Genomic DNA, 18,424 nt, shown 5'->3' with positions numbered 1-18,424 from the left:
TTTGAGATGAAAAAAAAAACTGATGAAGTATAAATTTGGGCTTATTTTATCAACCCCAAAAGGATTAAAGGTCAAGTCAACTTTGCTGGAATTTGAACTCAGAACATACAGACAGATGAAATGCCACTAAGCATTTTGTTTGGCATGCTAACAATTCTGCAAGCTCACTGCCTTAAAGACTACATTAATTATAATATCTAACCCTGTTTACAAGCCAACTGATTCAGCTAAAAAGTAAAACAAAAGAATTATTAAAGACCAAAATTTTTCTATATTGTTTCTACCAAATTTTATTCATGATAAAGTGGCTAGTGCCAAAGAGTGAATTCAACTATAAAACAATTTGGGTTAGATAGATGCATCTATCCAATCCCTGCCAAAGTAGGAAAATCATCATCATCATCATCATCTGTTGTCCATGCTGGCATAGGTTGGACAATTTGACCAGAGCTGGCAAGTTGGAAAGCTGCACTAGACTCCAGTCTGATTTGGCATGGTTTCTATGGCTGGATGCCCTTTCTAATGCCAACCACTCCGAGTGTGTAATGGGTGTTTTTATGTGCCACCAGCATGGGTGCCATTTGCATGACACCAGTATCTGCCATGACTGATTTTACTTGGCTTGATGGGTCTTCTTCTCATGCACAGCATATTGCCAAAGGTCTCGGTCATTCATCATTGCCTCTGTAAGGTGCTTTTCATGTACCACCAGCATCGACCACTTTGCCTCTGTGAGGCCCAACACTTGTAAGGTGCTTTTTACATGCCACTGGTATGGGTGCAAGTTATATGATACCAGCATTGGCCACAACAGTGATTTCACTTAGCTTGTCAGGTCTTCTCAAGCATAGCATATCACTAAAGTCATTGCCTCTGTGAGTCCAAAAGTTCAAAGATCATGCTTCACTACCTCATCCCATGTCTTCTTGGGTCTACCTCTAACACAGCTACCCTCCACAGTTAGAGATCAGCGCTTCTTTACATAGTTATAAAAATATTTTATTCAGATATTGGTATTTAGTTTGTTCTGGCTTCATGTTAGGCTGAGAAAGAACTTTTAACAATCTTTATATTTGTTTTCAAGACGTTAGCTCTCTTTCTTAACATCTAATCAACATATGTGTTGGCATACTTCTAAATAGATACAGACTCATACTGGTCACAGTAACTAGCAGGAACTTGTTTATCTAATTCAAAAAGTATTTTATCAACTTACAGTAATGAATGCAATTCCTTTGATGGACCTTGAAAAGGTAACAGAAAGCCTATTTAGTGTTCAAACTCAGACCAGAACTGACAATTCCCTGAGCTTCGGCATGTGTGTCTGTATACCTCTTTATCTTGATATTACACTCTAACTGTAAACAAACATCACTGCCGTGCCAGCAATGTTGTTCATAAGCAATATTTTGTGTAAATCTCTAGACAAGGGGAAATATTATTCTGTTTGAAAACAGATGAGTGTTGGTGATAGGAACAACATCCAGTCTTGGAAAATCTTGCTTCAACAAATTTCATTCGACTCATGCAAACATAGAAAAGTGTGGCAGTGTTTGGCTTAGTTGTTAGGGTGTTGGACTCATGATTGTAAGATTGTGGTTTTTGATTCTTGGACCAGGCAAAGTGTTGTGTCCTTGAACAAAACACTTCATTTCACATTGTTCCAGTCTACTCAGCTGGCAAAAAGGAATAATCCTGTGACGAACCAGTGTCCTGTCCAGGAGAGAATATATATGCCATAGAAACCAGGAAACTTGACCTATGAGTCTATATGAATCGGAAAGGATTTATAAACATAGAAAATTATGATGTGAGCCTAAATTTTGGTCTGGTTTAACGATGAATGAACATGGTACAGTTACACACAACTTCTCCACACAAACACAAAGTATATTCTTTCTCATTCTCTGCATTTGTACATTGTACAGCTTTCAAGTTTTTCTTTAACTTTGTTGTATTTTCCCTCTGTATTTTCCACACACACATACACACACATATGACTGAGTGGACAAACGAAATAAGGGCACTCAATTTGTTTGATTGGGAGTTATATGTATGAAGTGGAGGTGCAATGACCCAGTGGTTAGGGCAGCGGACTCGCGGTCATAGGATCGCGGTTTCGATTCCCAGACCGGGCGTTGTGAATGTTTATTGAGCGAAAACACCTAAAGTTCCACGAGGCTCCGGCAGGGGATGGTGGCGAACCCTGCTGTACTCTTCCACCACAACTTTCTCTCACTCTTTCTTCCTCTTTCTGTTGCACCTGTATTTCAAAGGGGCCTGCCTTGTCACGATGAATCTCCCCGAGAACTATGTTAAGGGTACACGTGTCTGTGGAGTGCTCAGCCACTTGCATGTTAATTTCACGAGCAGGCTGCTCCGTTGATTGGATCAACTGGAACCCTCGACGTCGTAAGCAATGGAGTGCCAACAGCAACATATGTATGAAGCAAAACAGCTTGATTAAAATTCCCTGGTACTCCAACCTTCAAAGCACGATGGTAATCCTCAACCATTTGAAAACCATTTTCCTTAAGTTTTCCTTGCTTTATACATTTTTTTTTAATGTTTTACTATTTCATCCATTACGATTATCTTATATTTTTCTTACACATTTATCCATTAGGATTGTAAACATATTTCTCTCATGAAGTTGAAGTTGAAATGGAATCATCTGTATGTTCAGTCATGCCAGAAAAAAAACCTTCCCTCTAAAGATACCTGTATCAACCTGGTGAACAACCTTAAGATTCTTTGTATGTATATTTTATGAATATTTCGTTTTTGGATTTGGTTTGCAAGATTCTTTATGTGAGTTCGTGTGTTGAAGCATATTCTGTTGTGTCTGTGGAGAGTCATTCTCTTTTGGTGCCTTATAATTTAACACACTCACCGGTAAAATTTCCACTTATTTCCTTTTTGTTTTTCTAAAATTTTCGTTGTGTCGTGCAACCTTTTCATTAGTTTTGACTCTCAAAACTATTGAAAAACAAAATTTTAGAAAAACAAAAAGGAAATAAGTGGAAATTTTACCGGTGAGTGTGTTAAATTATAAGGCACCAAAAGAGAATGACTCTCCCCAGACACAACAGATTACGAATATTTGTTACACTGAAATAGATAGTATTTTTCAACTAATAAAACTAAGTGTATTTTGCTATACATTTTATGAATTATATGCTACTTGGTACTCCATTGCCATATGCCTGAAAAGAGGACGAGTTTATTCACATTTTTGAAATGAGGAAACAGTTGTAGGGAGAGAGTAGAGCTTAAAAAAAAAAGACATAAAACACTAAGTTTTTTTGTGTTTATTCAAATGGCAAAGGATTAAAATAAATAGGAAAAAAGATTATCTAATAACCCATTATTTTGTTTCTATACATTATTTCTTGTGAAAATGAGAATTAGATGATTTTATGTTAATCAACAGGTTGAAAATTGGATGATTTTATGTTTGTCAACAGGTGAACATGATCTAAGCCTATTGCCACTTGAGGAGCAAAGTCTGAAATGGAAACACAATGTACTTTATGGAGAACATTTGTCACTACTAGCTTCAGTACTGAAGAATGAAGGTGATGAGTTTCAGTTTGAAAATCTGCCAATTGATATCCAACAGAAAATAATTCATTATGCTGGCTATGAAAGCAGAACACTGTCAACACAGGCAAAGATAAAATTTTATATTATTGTTGTTGTTGTTGTTGTTGGCATCATTTAGGGAGGTAGGTGACAGAACCATTAGGAAATAAATTGCTTTGCTGTATTTACTTACATTTCTTAATATTCAGAGTGTTAAAATGCTGCTGAGGCCAACTTTGTTGCTTATCCTTCCTGGAGTCAATAACATTAGTAGCAATCACGTATTAGACTTGATTTACTTGACAATTCTTTCATAATAAATTCTAGCTTTGAACCAATGTTCACTCTATCTTATAAACATCAAGACCATCCAACCCAGTTGCATCACTCATACCAGTTAGAGTTGGTCTACAAAGAAAATGAGTGCTGCCCCTCCCCACATCTTCTAACTAACTCACAGAAAAAGAATTTAGCCTGCAACACTGAGTTTAAGTCTTCCAATCTGCTTGATGTGAGGAAAGAAACAGCTGCTCCTGTACTTAACCTGAAATCAGAGTGCTGCCAGATCAACTCATTCAGCCTTTCTCTGGATCTAGGCTCTAGTTTCCAATTCTGGCTGTGCTTAATTACTGGTGTTCAACCATGTTTAACTCATCAAACACACATATGCATGACAAGTAGGATATCAACTCCGGATTTTAGAAAGTTTACTGACATTATTTAGTATACAACTAAAAAAAAAAAAAATTAAAAGAAAATTAATTTTTAAACAATTTATTTCCTCTAATCAACTCCAGGAATTATCTCAGAAATTAATTATTTCTGGCTGTGAATATCTTGAGAAAAATGTTATCAGTAATGATTCTGAAGAAAAGTCGGTTTCTGTAAGAGAAAGTATTGGAGAAACGCACCTAGCAATTGCTAAGTACTGCAATCAGTTCTTGCAAGGTATGTATGCATATGTCAACTATTTCTGATTACCTGTAAAGGCACATGGCCTAGTGATTAGGATGTTGCATTCTTCATCATATGATCATGGTTTCAATTCCCAGAGCAGGTGATGCTTTGTGTTCTTGAGCAAAACACTTCATTCCACATTGCTCCAGTCCTCTCAGCCATAGCTGGGAATTTAACCCAGTGATAGACAAGTCTCTCATTCATCAGGAGGTGTTCTTATCTTTATCACTTATATGCCATGGAAACTGGATTAAATTCTGGCTTTATGAGTCCTGGAGCTCATAACAGATCTAAGACTAAGTTTTAAGTGTTTTTGGTAACAGAGTTCATCTGCCTTTTAACAGGTCTTGTATTTAATCCTGCAGGGTAACAAAATAGCAAGAAAACACCCCCATCACAAAGAAAACTCTGTGGGGTTGCTAGTTTAGTCGCCGACAGCCTGACACAAGTCCTAAGTGTAGTTAGGACTATAATGTCTTATATGCCAGGTTACTTATTTCATTTCAGAATATTTCTTTATGAACATATCATATCTTGTCTATGTTACTATTTATCTATTTATCTGCTTGTATAATTATGGCATAATTCCATCATTAGGAAATATTCTTTCAAATGTTAATAAATTTTGCAAAGAATAAAATAGTGCTTTCGCTCAAATCTATTTTTTAAGCCTTTAGCATTCAAATTATTCAGTCAAATGTAATGCTTATTTATTCATTTATTCACATTCTTTTGAATTCATCATGCATTATCTCGCAGCTTAGAGATTTTACTATGTGATTGTTTATTTTGAGAATGACGTTGTTAAGTAGATGTGAAAGGCTGGATCTGACCAGTCTTAACATAAGACAAATAGAATATCAGGCCCAGATGTGGCCAGTTTAAATGTTAAAGGTCTAAGGCATTGTTTCAGGTTTCAAATTTACCTGCTATTCACCTGATATTGTAGGAAACTAGCTCAAATTCTTGCTTGTTTGTAACATTTAAACTGGCTTTCTTTCCCTCAGGTTCTAATACTTTAAAATACTACAACATTAATGTTGAACTACATATATAAATATAATCAGTCATCTTTCATTAGGATGTTTTATCACTTTCTATTTTTTTTATCTTTTACTTGTTTAAGTCATTGGACTGCAACCACGCTGAGGCACTCCCTTGAATGGTTTTTAGTCAAAAGAAGCGATCCCAATACTTTTTTTTAAGCTTGGTATTTTTTTTTTTTATCGATCTTTTATGTTGAACAAACCAATACCAACTGTCAAGTAGTGGTGGGGGCTGATGATGTGTGTGTGTATATATATATATATATATATATATACATACATGTGTGTATGTGTGTGTAAATTTCAAATTTACAGAAAACAAAGGACAAAGACAGGTGAGGGAACTACAAGCTGGTGTATTAGTTTGATGCTCAGGAAGAATGGAAAAGTCTTTGACATTTTGAGCCTATACTCTTTGACAGAAATTGATGAGGTAAAAAATGGAGAGAGAATGAAAAAAACGGAGAGAGAAAAAAATGTATAGGGATTAATGATTTAACATGATGAAATGATATACACACACATATACATACCACCCAGCACACTCCGTTAAGTTGCTGACGCTAGGAAGGACATCCAGCTATAGAAGCCATGCCACAACAGACAGTTGGAGTCTGGACAGCACCCTGCTAGCCAGCTTCATGTCAAACTGCCCAACCCATGCCAGCATGGAAAGCAGACATTAAACTATGCTAATGATATAGAGAACTGGTGCATGTATTTATCATTTGCATAATGACCCTCCTAAGTTACAACAAAATTTTACATTAATTTTCTTAAATATTATTCATTTAGCGTTTGGAGAGATTGTTATAATCATAAGCAAAATGCTGAAATTTATTTCATTCATTTAAATCATAATTTTATTAACAACATGGGAAAAATTTAATCACTTAAAATCACTTAAAATGGCTGTCAACAAACAGCTAAGATACTTTATTCTTAAATTTTCAGATTCACCATCTCTTGGAAATAATCTCATGTCATCTTTACTCAAAGCAATTCGATATGGCATAAAAGAAGCTCAGCAACGTTTCTGTCATCTACTACAGTTGCTTGAGACTCATACTGAGAGTATAGATATTTTCATCAATGAGGTATGTAGCTGATATATTTTAAATAACACTGTGTAACAAAACTAAAAAAAGAATTTTATATCTTTGGTTAGTACATGTTATTTCCTATTTGCTTCTATCTGGAAATCAAAGGAAATGACTATTATTCCCTTCAAACTTTGCTTTTGTAATCTGAACATCAATGTTTTGAAACTGACTCATTTTTCATCACATTTCAGACAGATTCAGCACTGAGTTGCTGAAGCAGAAATATCATTATTGATAATATTCTGCTCAATACCACAGATTTACTTGTCAGTTGCTTGACCCTAACCACTTGAGGATGTCCCTTAGTGGCTGACAATATCTATTCTCTGACCATGAACAGGATTAGTGAGGAACCATCATAGCCATGTGCTGAGAGAGATTCTTTAAGGTTTGAATAAATGTAACAAAAGCAAAGTTTGAAGGAAATGTTAGCCATTTTTAATACTTCCTAGAGTAACCGAATAGGAAATAACAGTTGCTACCCATGGACAAAAATTGTGTTACACAATGTAATGAATTGTGTAGTAGTAGTAGTAGTAGTAGTATTTTGTACTTCTTTACATTCTGAGTTCAAATTCTGCTGAGGTTAACTTTGCTTTTCATCTTTCCAAAGTTGATAAAATAAGTACCAGTTGAACACTGGGGTCAATGTAATTGACTAACCCCTACCCCCAAAATTTCACACTTTGTGCCTAAAGTAGAAAGATTTATTATTTAAATGGTTGCAAGCTGGCAGAGTCATTAGCACACCAGAGAAAATGCTTAGCAGTATTTCATCCCTCTTTATCTTCTGAGTTCAAATTCTGCCAAGGTTGACTTTCTTTTTCATCTTTCCAGGGTCAATAAAATAAGTACCGTTTGAGTACTGAGGTCAATGTAATTGATTAGCCCCTCCCTCAAAACTTCAGGCCTTGTACCTAAAGTAGAAAAGTTTATTATTATTTCTATTTAAAATAGGGAGAGTGTTAACATGCTGAGAAATTTGATTAACATACAAATGCTCATCACAACTGATTATCATGTCTTCAGTTATTTTTATAACTTTACTCACATTTTTTTTTTGTTTTTGATTTTGTCTTTTTTACAGAGCAAGAAAATACCATGTTGGATGTTCTTAAATTGGATTAACCAAATGATATCACTACTTGATAAACCAAAAGCATATGCCATCCACGATATTGTCTATAACATCGCCTGCCAGTATCCCCAAGTTGGTATTTTTTTCTTCAAAATGAATTCCTATTTTGTATATTTTCGACCAACCACATGGTTCTGGGTTCATTCCAACTGCATGGCACCTTGGGCAAGTGTCTTCTACTATAGCCTCGAACAGTTGTGTGTAGATTGACTTCGACTAAGGCTCTTAGTTGATCATTGTCAACATCTGATGGCCGACCACTACACTTATCATCTTCAAAACTCTCGTCACTGCTATGAAATTTCTTGGAACCACCATTGTGCTATACGTTCATTAGTGGTTCCTGAGCCAAACACATCGTTGATATCGCGAGCTGTTTCAGCAGCTTTTCAGCCTAGCTTGAATTGGAATAAGAAAATTGTGCAAATTTGCTTTTTGTCCATGTTGTATTCAACGTTCCGGAAAAAATGGCCTAATTATTTTAAAATAAAATGAGTAACACGATTAGATAGAGTGAAAAACGGGCTTTAAAATGATATATAAAATCAAAGTAATTTAACAAAAATTAATTTGAAAATACATCATTTAAAACCCAAATTAAAAATTCCGCAAGAGCTTTCTTGACAACCTAATACTTCATTCCTAAGCTTAAACAATTAAAACTAATAGAGAATACAGTTTTTCAACAAGATGGTGCACCTTGTCACTTTGCTCTGCAAGTTCGGCAGTTTCTAAATGAGAAATTCCCTAACAGATGGATTGGAAGAGGTTGACCATTATTTTGGCCAGCATGTCCATTGGATTTCTTTTTATGGGGTCTTGTGAAAAAGTATTGTTTATTCAACTAAGCCTTAATCTTTAGATACTTGAAAGCAAGGATAACTTATGTGATTGAAGGTGTTACTGAAAATCAGCTGGATAATGTTTTCCAAGAACTACAGAATCATATTTCTTTTGTATCAGTAATAATGGTGGGCCTGTTTAAAATTAAAAATGAATAAAAAATTTAGATCATTCTTCTTTCTTATCCTTTTTACAGATTAATTCTATTGTATATAGTTATGATGATACAAGTATTTTAAATTGCACCATGACTTATGGATACCCTGTATATGAAACAGAAAACACTGTTACCTATAAATAAATTCAGTATATAAAGACATAAATACTGTCTTGGAACTGAATTCACAGTCTTCTGATTGTTGTTATACTCTCTCTCTCTCTCTCTCTCTCTCTCTCTCTCTCTCTCTCTCTCTCTCTCTCTCTCTCTCTCTCTCTCTCTCTCTCTCTCTCTCTCTCTCTCTCTCTCTCTCTCTCTCTCACACACACACACACACACACACACACACACACACACACACACACACACACACACACACACACACACACACACACACACACACACACACACACACACACACAATATAGCAATATGTAATGTTACATTTTTATTTTTCAGGCTATTGTATATTCATTCAAAATCAGTAATGAAGGCTTCAGGTTTGAAGGAAATGACAGTGGAACACAGAACAGAAAATTTGTCGAAAAGTGAGTTCATTTCTCATCCCAATCAAATCATGGTTGGGAATCAAACTTCTTAACCACACATCCATACCTGCACCTAAATCTCTTCATAAATAGTTGCACACAATCAAATAACCTCATCATCTGCAGGACTGCTTAATAATGATTTTGAACAGATATCTTTTTTCCCTTTTTTTACTTGTTTCAATCATTAGACTGTGGCCATGCTAGAGCACCAGCTTGAAGAATTTTAACTGAGTGAATTGCCCCCATCCCCACCAGCACTTTTTTTTTTAAAGCCTGGTACTTATTCTATTTGTCTCTTTTGCTGAACTACTAGGTTATGGGGATGTAAACACACCAGCACTGGTTGTCAAGTGGTCGGGGAGAAACAAACACACACACACACACACACACACACACACACATACATACATACACAACAAGCTTCTTTCAATTTCTGTCTACTAAATTCACTCACAAGGCTTTGGTTGGCCTGAATCTGGAACCATGTGGCTGGGACGCAAACTTCTTAGCACACAGCTACACCTGTGCCTATTTGAAAATTATAGTTGGCTGTATCATTAAGGTACAAGACTCAGGCAGTTTTGATCATTTAGTAACTTTTCATCAGGTGTGTATGTATGCGTATGTGGGGGAGAGGTGCATATACCAATGTGTACGGTGTCAGTTTGTTGAATGAGAAGGAAAGTGAGTACAACATTGTGGGTGTATCTTTAACAAGTAATTTCAATTTACCATGTTCTCTTTTTCTCTTTTTTCTGGTATTTGTCAGGTTATCATGTCGTTTGAACTCAAAAACGCTGCCGCAAGTATTTACTTTCATCAGCTCCTTGGAAAGTTTTGCAAATCCATTTAACGTCTTCAAGGTAAAATTTACATGCAGTATTTCAAACTTGTTTGCTTTAACTTACAAAACTGGATTTGGAAAATGTTGATAGGATTTACAATAAATTATCTGTCAATCAGTTGAACTTTTCCTAAATCACAGTGGTCTGTAGTGCCAAACTAATGTTATTGAACCATCTGCTTTAGCTGTAATAGGCTTTGCCAGTGAGTCCAGCTTTCACTAGTACCTTGTAACTTGCTGTAGGTTAGTCACATTTTCATTTCAAATGGAAGGCCTTTTTACAAGATCCATTTCCAGTTTTACATTTAACCCTCTCTTTGTATGTGTGTATTGTTAAATGTCTGTATTTTCAGTTTGGCTATTTGTAACTGTTGACCATAATATAGAAAGAAACCTCTTTTGCTTGAAGTTGCTAATTGAATGGAATCTAATGATTCTTGTATTTTTAGAATTGAAATAACACTACTTTCATGTATAGACACAAGATCTCATATTTATCTAACAAAGAGAATAGGTTAATGGGGTAATTATGGAACTGAAGCCAAAGTCATTGCCTTGGTTCTCTACAAGCTCACAGCACCTTCTTAGTATACAGACAAAGAATTTATCATTATAAGACAAGAGAAAAATATGATGATGTAATGTTCATGCTTTTATTCCCAAGAGCTTAAAAATAGAAATTAGACTGGATGTCCAAATCAGGTGCAGTGACTCAGTTGAGCAATAACTAACTTGTTACTCTATGGTACTTAGCTTGAGAATAAATATTAAATTGAGAAATAGAAGCGAAATCGAAATCGTGATGGCACCTGTGACCAGCATCGCCTTTCTGATACTTGTGCCCGCAGCATGTGTAAGGACCTTCAAGTGAGATTGTTGCCTGTGCAGGTGGCACATAAAATACACCATTTTGAGCGTGGCCGTTGCCAGTACCGCCTGACTGGCCTTCGTAGGATTTTCAAGCGAGATCGTTGCCAGTGCCCCTGGACTGGGTCTTGTGCGGGTGGCATATAAAATACACCAGTTTGAGCGTGGCCGTTGCCAGTACCGCCTGACTGGCCTTCGTAGGATTTTCGAGCAAGATCGTTGCCAGTGCTCCTGGACTGGCTCTTGTGTGGGTGGCACATAAAATACACCATTTTGAGCGTGGCCGTTGCCAGTACCGCCTGACTGGCCTTTGTGCGGGTGACACGTAAAAGCACCCACTACACTCTCTGAGTGTTTAGCATTAGGAAGGGCATCCAGCTGTAGAAACTCTGCCAGATCAGATTGAAGCCTGGTGTAGCCATCTGGTTTCACCAGTCCTCAGTCAAATCGTCCAACCCATGCTAGCATGGAAAGCGGACGTTAAACGATGATGATGATGATCATCATCATCATCAGAGTATGGAACACAAAATTTATTATCTCTATAATTCTACTAATGTGTTGCAAATTTTCAATGTCGATTGCCATTTAAGGCTTACATAGTATGACTTGTTTTAATAGCTACATTCTGCTGTGAAGCTACTTTGATCAATGTTGTAGAATATTTAGAATATTCAAAAGCATTATTGAAAATATCATATGGTTTGGTGTTCAGCATGTGACCAGCCATGCTCACTGTGCATTGAGCAACAATAGTAGAGATGGTTTGAATATGGGTGTGAATCTCCTTGTGTTATATTTTGGAGACTTCTATGCCCTAATATAGGACAAAGACCATTCATTTATGTTGTTATTGGCATGAAGTTAGGGACTTACCAAAGCTAATGGAAGGCAGATATTCCTACTGTGGTATGGAATGGTGAAATGCATCTCAGTTGCAACTACAAGAAGATTGTTGTTATTGTTGTTATAATATATGCCTCCTGCATTTTGATATTGCTTTAGCCATTTATCCATTTTGGTATTAACAGCCTTCTCAGATAAATTCTACAGTGTCTCATTTTCTTGCAGATTTAGTGCAAATTTTATCAAATTGTTATTTTTTTGTCTTTAATTTTTATTTAAGAGTATTCAAATGAAAATAAGATTTAATATTTCCAGGATTGGTCTAAAAATGCCCAACACTTGCATACAAAGACTAACCCAGAAAAGCAGAAAGTCATAGAACTTTATAAGGACATGTACTCAGCTCTTTTTGAAAATTCTTGTGAAGAAAATGTTAGCTCTTATTATCAGAAATTTACTAAGGTAATTATAAATCAATTTTACTTTAAATATCTAGTTTACAAATATTCAAAGAAAATTTTGTTTCGTTGAAGCATTTTGTAGTTGTCTCTTGTTAGTACTTTATTTCATCACAAAACATTTTTGTCATTTTCCTTTCGGGTTCTTCGGATTAATGAGTTTTCTTTCTTTTACTGTTTCTTCAAGTTGAAGTAATAAAAATATTACTCATATGACTGTAATATTACTAAAATATTACTAATATTTTTAGTAATAAAATCTTTTGAACTTGTCTTTAAATAAAACAATCACTTTTTTATATATAACAATGAAACATAGAGAAAAATATTTACTGCAAGAAATTAGTAGACCCCCCCCCCCCAAAAAAAAAACTCTATACTAACAGACTGTTTCAATTTTTGAAAGATGAAAATGTAATTAAAAATGCAGGCAAAATAATATTTATGCACCTATTTTTATGTGCATGATCATCATTTGATTTGAAAACATTGTGAGAAAATGAAAGAGTACTGACATTTAGTTTACTTCTTCCTGTTATCCTTTTCTTTATTTTCCTACACTGTTTTTGTAACTCATTTTCTCACACTTTCTCATTCTTTGTCACCTAACCTTGCTCTCTTAGGTGGGGGGAAAATAAAGAAAGAAAAAGTGTTTAATGAATAGCTTGAGATGTGTATAGTAAATATTTGGTACATGAAAAAACTTCATTTGCAATGATATCCTTTTCTGTTTTCATGCCTGACTATGAAAATATCCAAATCGTCATAATTACGTCAAATTTGACAACATCTCCATAGAGTGACTTATTCATTACACATATGAATATGTTTTAGTATTTGACATATCTCACCAAGCTTGTGTGTTTGTGACAACTATTCATAAGACCTTAGTAATATATAAAAGTATCCATCTAAAACATCATTTTGGAAATATTCTCTTGCTTGTTTACTATTTAAATATTATTTAAATATTTTTCAGAATTTCCACTCTTTATTTGTTAGTTCATTTGGAAAAGATGGTTCCAAGATAAACAAGATGAGCAAACAGGTAAACCAGCTGAATCAAAATTAGAAGTATTTCAATGTAAAAGTTGAGAATAATGCTGCTTTTATTACAGAAGATATCTCTCAGTTAAAGAAGTGCAGGTGTAGCTATGTGGTAAGACAGTTGCTTCCCAACCACATGGTTCTGGGTTCAGTCCTACTATGTGGTACCTTGGTAAAGTGTCTTCTATTATAGCTTTGGAACAACCAAATCTATAGTAAGTGGAGTGGATTTGGTTGAGAGAAACTGAAAAAAGCCTGTCATGTGTGTGTGTGTATATATATATATATATATATATATAGGGATAAGCAAGTTAGAAAGATCAATTTATAAAGTATGTTAAATACATGAAATACAAAAACGTATATATGTTTACACATAAAAAGGTCCAACTTACACAGAATACAAACGATATAAAGAATTAAAGGAATTGAAGAAAACTATTACAAATCCAACAGCTGTTCTCGGGGGCTCAGTGGCCCAGAATAATGTTTGTAGATTGATTCCATCATAGACTGAGATGAGCTCCCATCTTCAGGGAAGAGATCTTATATTGAGGTGTTAATATATTGATCTGTCTAACTTGCTAATCCTTAGATTAATGTCTCTACCCACTCAAGTTTAAATCTCTTGAGCACTACAAAGTGTATTCTATACAGAGAATATCTGATTCTCATCTATGAACTATATATATATATATACTGAACCCAACTACTTGCAGACGGTGTATCCCGTTGAATTCATTAATTTAATTCATTTTGCTATGAATTAAATTAATGAATTCAACGGGATACACCGTCTGCAAGTAGTTGGGTTCAGCATATTATCCTCCATTTTCTAATTGTTACACAAATTTTGGGTAAAACCTCCACTTTTACCCGCTCCCATTGATTGCACCTAGTATAGCACTAGCGTAGCAATAATTGGGTACCCTCCCAGCAGTATACTGGATAGATACTATCCCTTAGTGGGTTGTACCCCCAACCCCTAACTCTCTCACGTTATATATATATATATATATATATATATCTGTAAATATAATATGTGACAATTATTCGGTAGCCAAGTTAAAACTCTGAGTTTTGGATGTCGGTGCGGAAACCCACACCGGCATCTCTTCACTACTTGATATCCTGTTGCTTATTTTGATATATGTGTGTGTGTGTGTGTGTGTGTGTGTGTGTGTCTTTGTGTCTATGTTTGTTCCACCACCACTGCTTGACAACCGGTGTTGGTCAGTTGATGTCTCCATAACTTAGTAGTTCAACAAGAAAGATCAATAGAGTCATTCAAGTAAAATTCTGTAAGGTGGTGTCCCAGCATAGCTGCAGTCTAATAACTGAAACAAGTAAAAGACAAGATAAATCCATTGTTAAACATTTCTAAAGTTTCAGTAATAAAAGTGTTTGATGACCAGAGGCACCGGGTTTCAAATTTTACATTTTATAATTTTAACTGGTTATAATGTCTCCCCTGAAAACTTTGTCTTTATATTGTGTGTCAAAGCAGTCAGCTTTACAGATACCATCACTCTCCATGATTTTAATTTCATCTGGGAATTGCAGGTACAAGAAGAAAGTGAAGTCAAAGTAACTCATTAACAGGCACATTATTAGGAACTTAATACCACTGTGTGCGACTCATATATTATGAATGTTGTTAAGGAATGCTATGCTCTTCTAATTGTATAAAACTAAATGATTCCTCCATCTGTGTCAACTGAACCACTTATAGTATCAACAAAAATAAGTAGCTGAGAATTTCAAAGATATGTGGATCCTTAATATGAATTCTTGGGTATAATCAGTGCAGCTTATTGTGTATCAAAGTTGGCTCTTTGGATTATAGACACAGCCAATTTGATAAGCTTTCGGGCAATTTACCAAGTTATACATTCACTGGAGCTCATAAATATTTACCAGACCTTCTTATACATCTGGCATCCTAACCAGAGTTATCTGGCAGACATACTGCATTTCTGTTTATATCAAAAGACAGACAATGATAGAGATGAAAGTAGTAATAATGTTGATGATGATCGTCATATTTATGCAGAGATATGTTGTGAGGGGAATGGAGAAGACTAAACTACTTTTTTCTTATTGCAATGCACACTATTGTTTTGTTTTTGACTTTTAGGAATTTCAAAAGCAAATCGTTGTCATAAAGGAAAAGATTGAGAAACATAGGCTTAAAGAACCAAAGGCACTTGAAGAATTCAGTTCTTGGATGTCTAATTTTGACCCTTTGCTTGATACTTTGGAAATCCCTGGTTAGTTGTAATTACACCTTAATCAAATTTACTATATTGCTGTTTCAAATAATTCATTTGTCTTTTGTTATATATATATTTTTTTCTATATATATACAGTAGTACCTCTGTTTTCAAACAACTCTGATCACAAATAAATTGCACTTTATATATATATATATATATATATATATATATATATATATATATATATATAAAGCATGATTTATTTGTGATCAGAGGTGTTCATAAACCGAGGTACTACTGTATTGAATGAATATGAAAATGACAGGAGATAAAGCATGATTTATTTATGCTCTGAGTTGTTTGAAAACTGAGGTACTACTGTAATTTTATTCTGTGTGTGTGTGTGTAGTTTTTCAGTTGGATGGTTTGAATAGTTTTATTTGAAAAATATTTATTGGAGAAGAAAAGGTGTTTTTTTTTAACTATTCTTTATGGGTTGGACAATTTGTCCAAAGGTGGTGAGGTGCGCCAGGTTCCATTCTGATTTGGTTTAGTTTCTACAGCTGGTGCCCTTCCTAACACCAACCACTTTACAGTATGTGCTGGGTGCTTTAACATGGCGCCAGCATGAGCACTTTTATGTGGCACTGGCACAGAGGACTCTTGCAAACCAATCCTCTTCACTAGGGGGAGTATCCTTAACACTTCTGCTGTGAAGGATAGGTCTTCTAAGTGTGGCAATTTGTATTTCTATAAAAAAATGTTTGTATGGATGAATGCTGTTTTCTAGATGAAATGTGTAATAGATCACTGGTTTTATTTATTTATTTAAATAATGTTTTCCTTGTATGTGTTTTAAGTTTTTCAGTTGATTGTTTTGAATGGGTTTAATTGAAAAATGTAACTCTTTTGATACCAATTCACCCAAGACTGCCCCTGGTCCTATAATTAATCCTGTTCTAAGGGCTTTGAAGGCTGCAGGTTCCCTACTTGTTATAATAAACCATCATTTGGTGCTTAACATCATTGTGATTTTTTTTTAATCCAGCTTTATTATAATGCAATGTTGATCTTATTTTCTAGGTCAGTATCATGGATTTAGTAAGCCTTTACTGGAATATCATATAAAGATCTCTGGTTTTGACCAACAGGTAAGTTATTGAAATATTTTGTTTTAGGTTGTTCTTAATATTTTACTCCAAGGTCAGCCTTTATTAAGCAGATCTATGATCAAAAGCATTGCCCTCTCACCTCTAATACTACATTATCCAATGTAATCTTTGATACTATGTTTTAAAGATGGTAGATGTACTTTAATGGTATTTTGGCTACCTTTTCTTATTTCTTTATTGCCCACAAAGGGCTAAACATAGAGGGGACAAACAAGAACAGACAAAGGGATTAAGTCGATTATATCGACCCCAATGTGTAACTGGTACTTAATTTATCGACCCCGAAAGGATGAAAGGCAAAGTCGACCTTGGCGGAATTTGAACTCAGAACGTAACAGCAGACGAAATACCACTAAGCATTTCGCCCGGCATGCTAACGATCTGCCAGCTCACCGCCTTATTTTGGCTACCTTTTCTGACAAGCTGAAAAAAAACAAAATATTCCCCTGTTGCGCCCACCTTTTTTTAACTTTTCTTTAGATAGGGTGTCATGTAAAGGGGATGAAAGCAGTATGGTTTTTTTAATACCTCCTATTTAATTTCTTTCAGTTCTAAGTTCAAACTTACTCTATGATCAATGATAAAAGTCCTAGGAATATAATAAGGAGAGATTTATTGATTCCACATTCATCTTCAAAAGGTTAACCTTGCCGAAAGAAATTACTATTATAACATCCACATTTAATAACTGTTTTGATTTTCAATTATGCTAATAAGACAGTGTGGAAGCAGAAGGTTGTTAAATGGCAAACAGGAAGTAAATGAATGATAATAGAAGTAAAATTAAAATGGGTCAAAGGATGAATACCTTATTTATAACTTCTTTCTTAACTCTTTATTTGTGCCTTAATGTTTTTCTCATTTGTGAAGAGAAAACAGTTTTCTTTCTTTGTATGTCTGTGTGTCCCCCCACCACCATCACTTGACAACCAATGCTAGTGTGTCTATGTCCCTGTAACTTAGCGGTTTGGCAAAAGAGACTGATACAGTTAGTACTACGCTTTCAAAGAATAAGTCTTGGGATCGATTTGTTCAACTAAAGGTGGTGCTCCAGCATGACCGCAGTCAAATGGCTGAAGCAAATAAAAGAATATGTACAGAATGGGGTTCCACATAGTTTCTTTCAACCAAATTCACTCCTTAGGCATTGGTCAGCCCAGGGCTATAGTAGAGGACACTTTCCTGAGCTGACACACAGCGAGACTGAACCTGAAATCACTTAGTTGCAAAACAAGCTTCTTAACCTCACACCCATTGTCTTTTTTTCTTTTTCTCTTTTTTAAGGTCCAAACCTTCTCATCATTACAAAAGCCAAGAAAGATTATAATTCGAGGTAACAATCAAAAGGAATATCCCTTCATAGTAAAATGTGGAGAAGATTTACGTCAAGACCAGAGAATTGAACAACTGTCTGAAGTCATCAATGAAATATTCAAAAAAAATTCCATCTGCCAAACCAAGAAATTACAGCTGAAGACATATCAAATTATACCAATGACTACACGGTATGGTTCATTGAAGACATTTTTTTTGTTTTTATCATCATCATCATCATTATCATCATCTTCGTCATCATCTTTATCATACTTTCCAT

The 18,424-nt window shown here is 35.0% G+C and overlaps 1 protein-coding gene across 2 annotated transcripts in view; it reads left to right on the top strand.

The window, feature by feature from the left end:
• LOC106874950 (DNA-dependent protein kinase catalytic subunit) overlaps positions 1 to 18,424 on the top strand; it is a 187,811-nt gene that overhangs the window by 151,586 nt on the left and 17,801 nt on the right. For both annotated transcript variants that reach the window (XM_089352834.1, XM_089352835.1), the window contains exons 77-88: positions 2,627 to 2,756; positions 3,468 to 3,670; positions 4,383 to 4,533; positions 6,543 to 6,685; positions 7,779 to 7,901; positions 9,289 to 9,377; positions 10,150 to 10,243; positions 12,253 to 12,399; positions 13,375 to 13,443; positions 15,580 to 15,712; positions 16,742 to 16,809; positions 18,115 to 18,335. In XM_089352834.1, coding sequence (XP_089208960.1) covers positions 2,627 to 2,756; positions 3,468 to 3,670; positions 4,383 to 4,533; positions 6,543 to 6,685; positions 7,779 to 7,901; positions 9,289 to 9,377; positions 10,150 to 10,243; positions 12,253 to 12,399; positions 13,375 to 13,443; positions 15,580 to 15,712; positions 16,742 to 16,809; positions 18,115 to 18,335 — 1,571 coding nt within the window. The remainder of the gene's footprint in view (positions 1 to 2,626; positions 2,757 to 3,467; positions 3,671 to 4,382; positions 4,534 to 6,542; positions 6,686 to 7,778; positions 7,902 to 9,288; positions 9,378 to 10,149; positions 10,244 to 12,252; positions 12,400 to 13,374; positions 13,444 to 15,579; positions 15,713 to 16,741; positions 16,810 to 18,114; positions 18,336 to 18,424) is intronic.

This window comes from Octopus bimaculoides, chromosome 5 (genome assembly GCF_046866305.1).
Source record: "Octopus bimaculoides isolate indiv1 chromosome 5, ASM4686630v1, whole genome shotgun sequence".
In the NCBI taxonomy this organism is placed as follows: Eukaryota; Metazoa; Mollusca; class Cephalopoda; order Octopoda; family Octopodidae; genus Octopus; species Octopus bimaculoides.
Note: the sequence above shows the minus strand (reverse complement) of the source record. Positions and strands in the feature narration are given on the sequence as shown.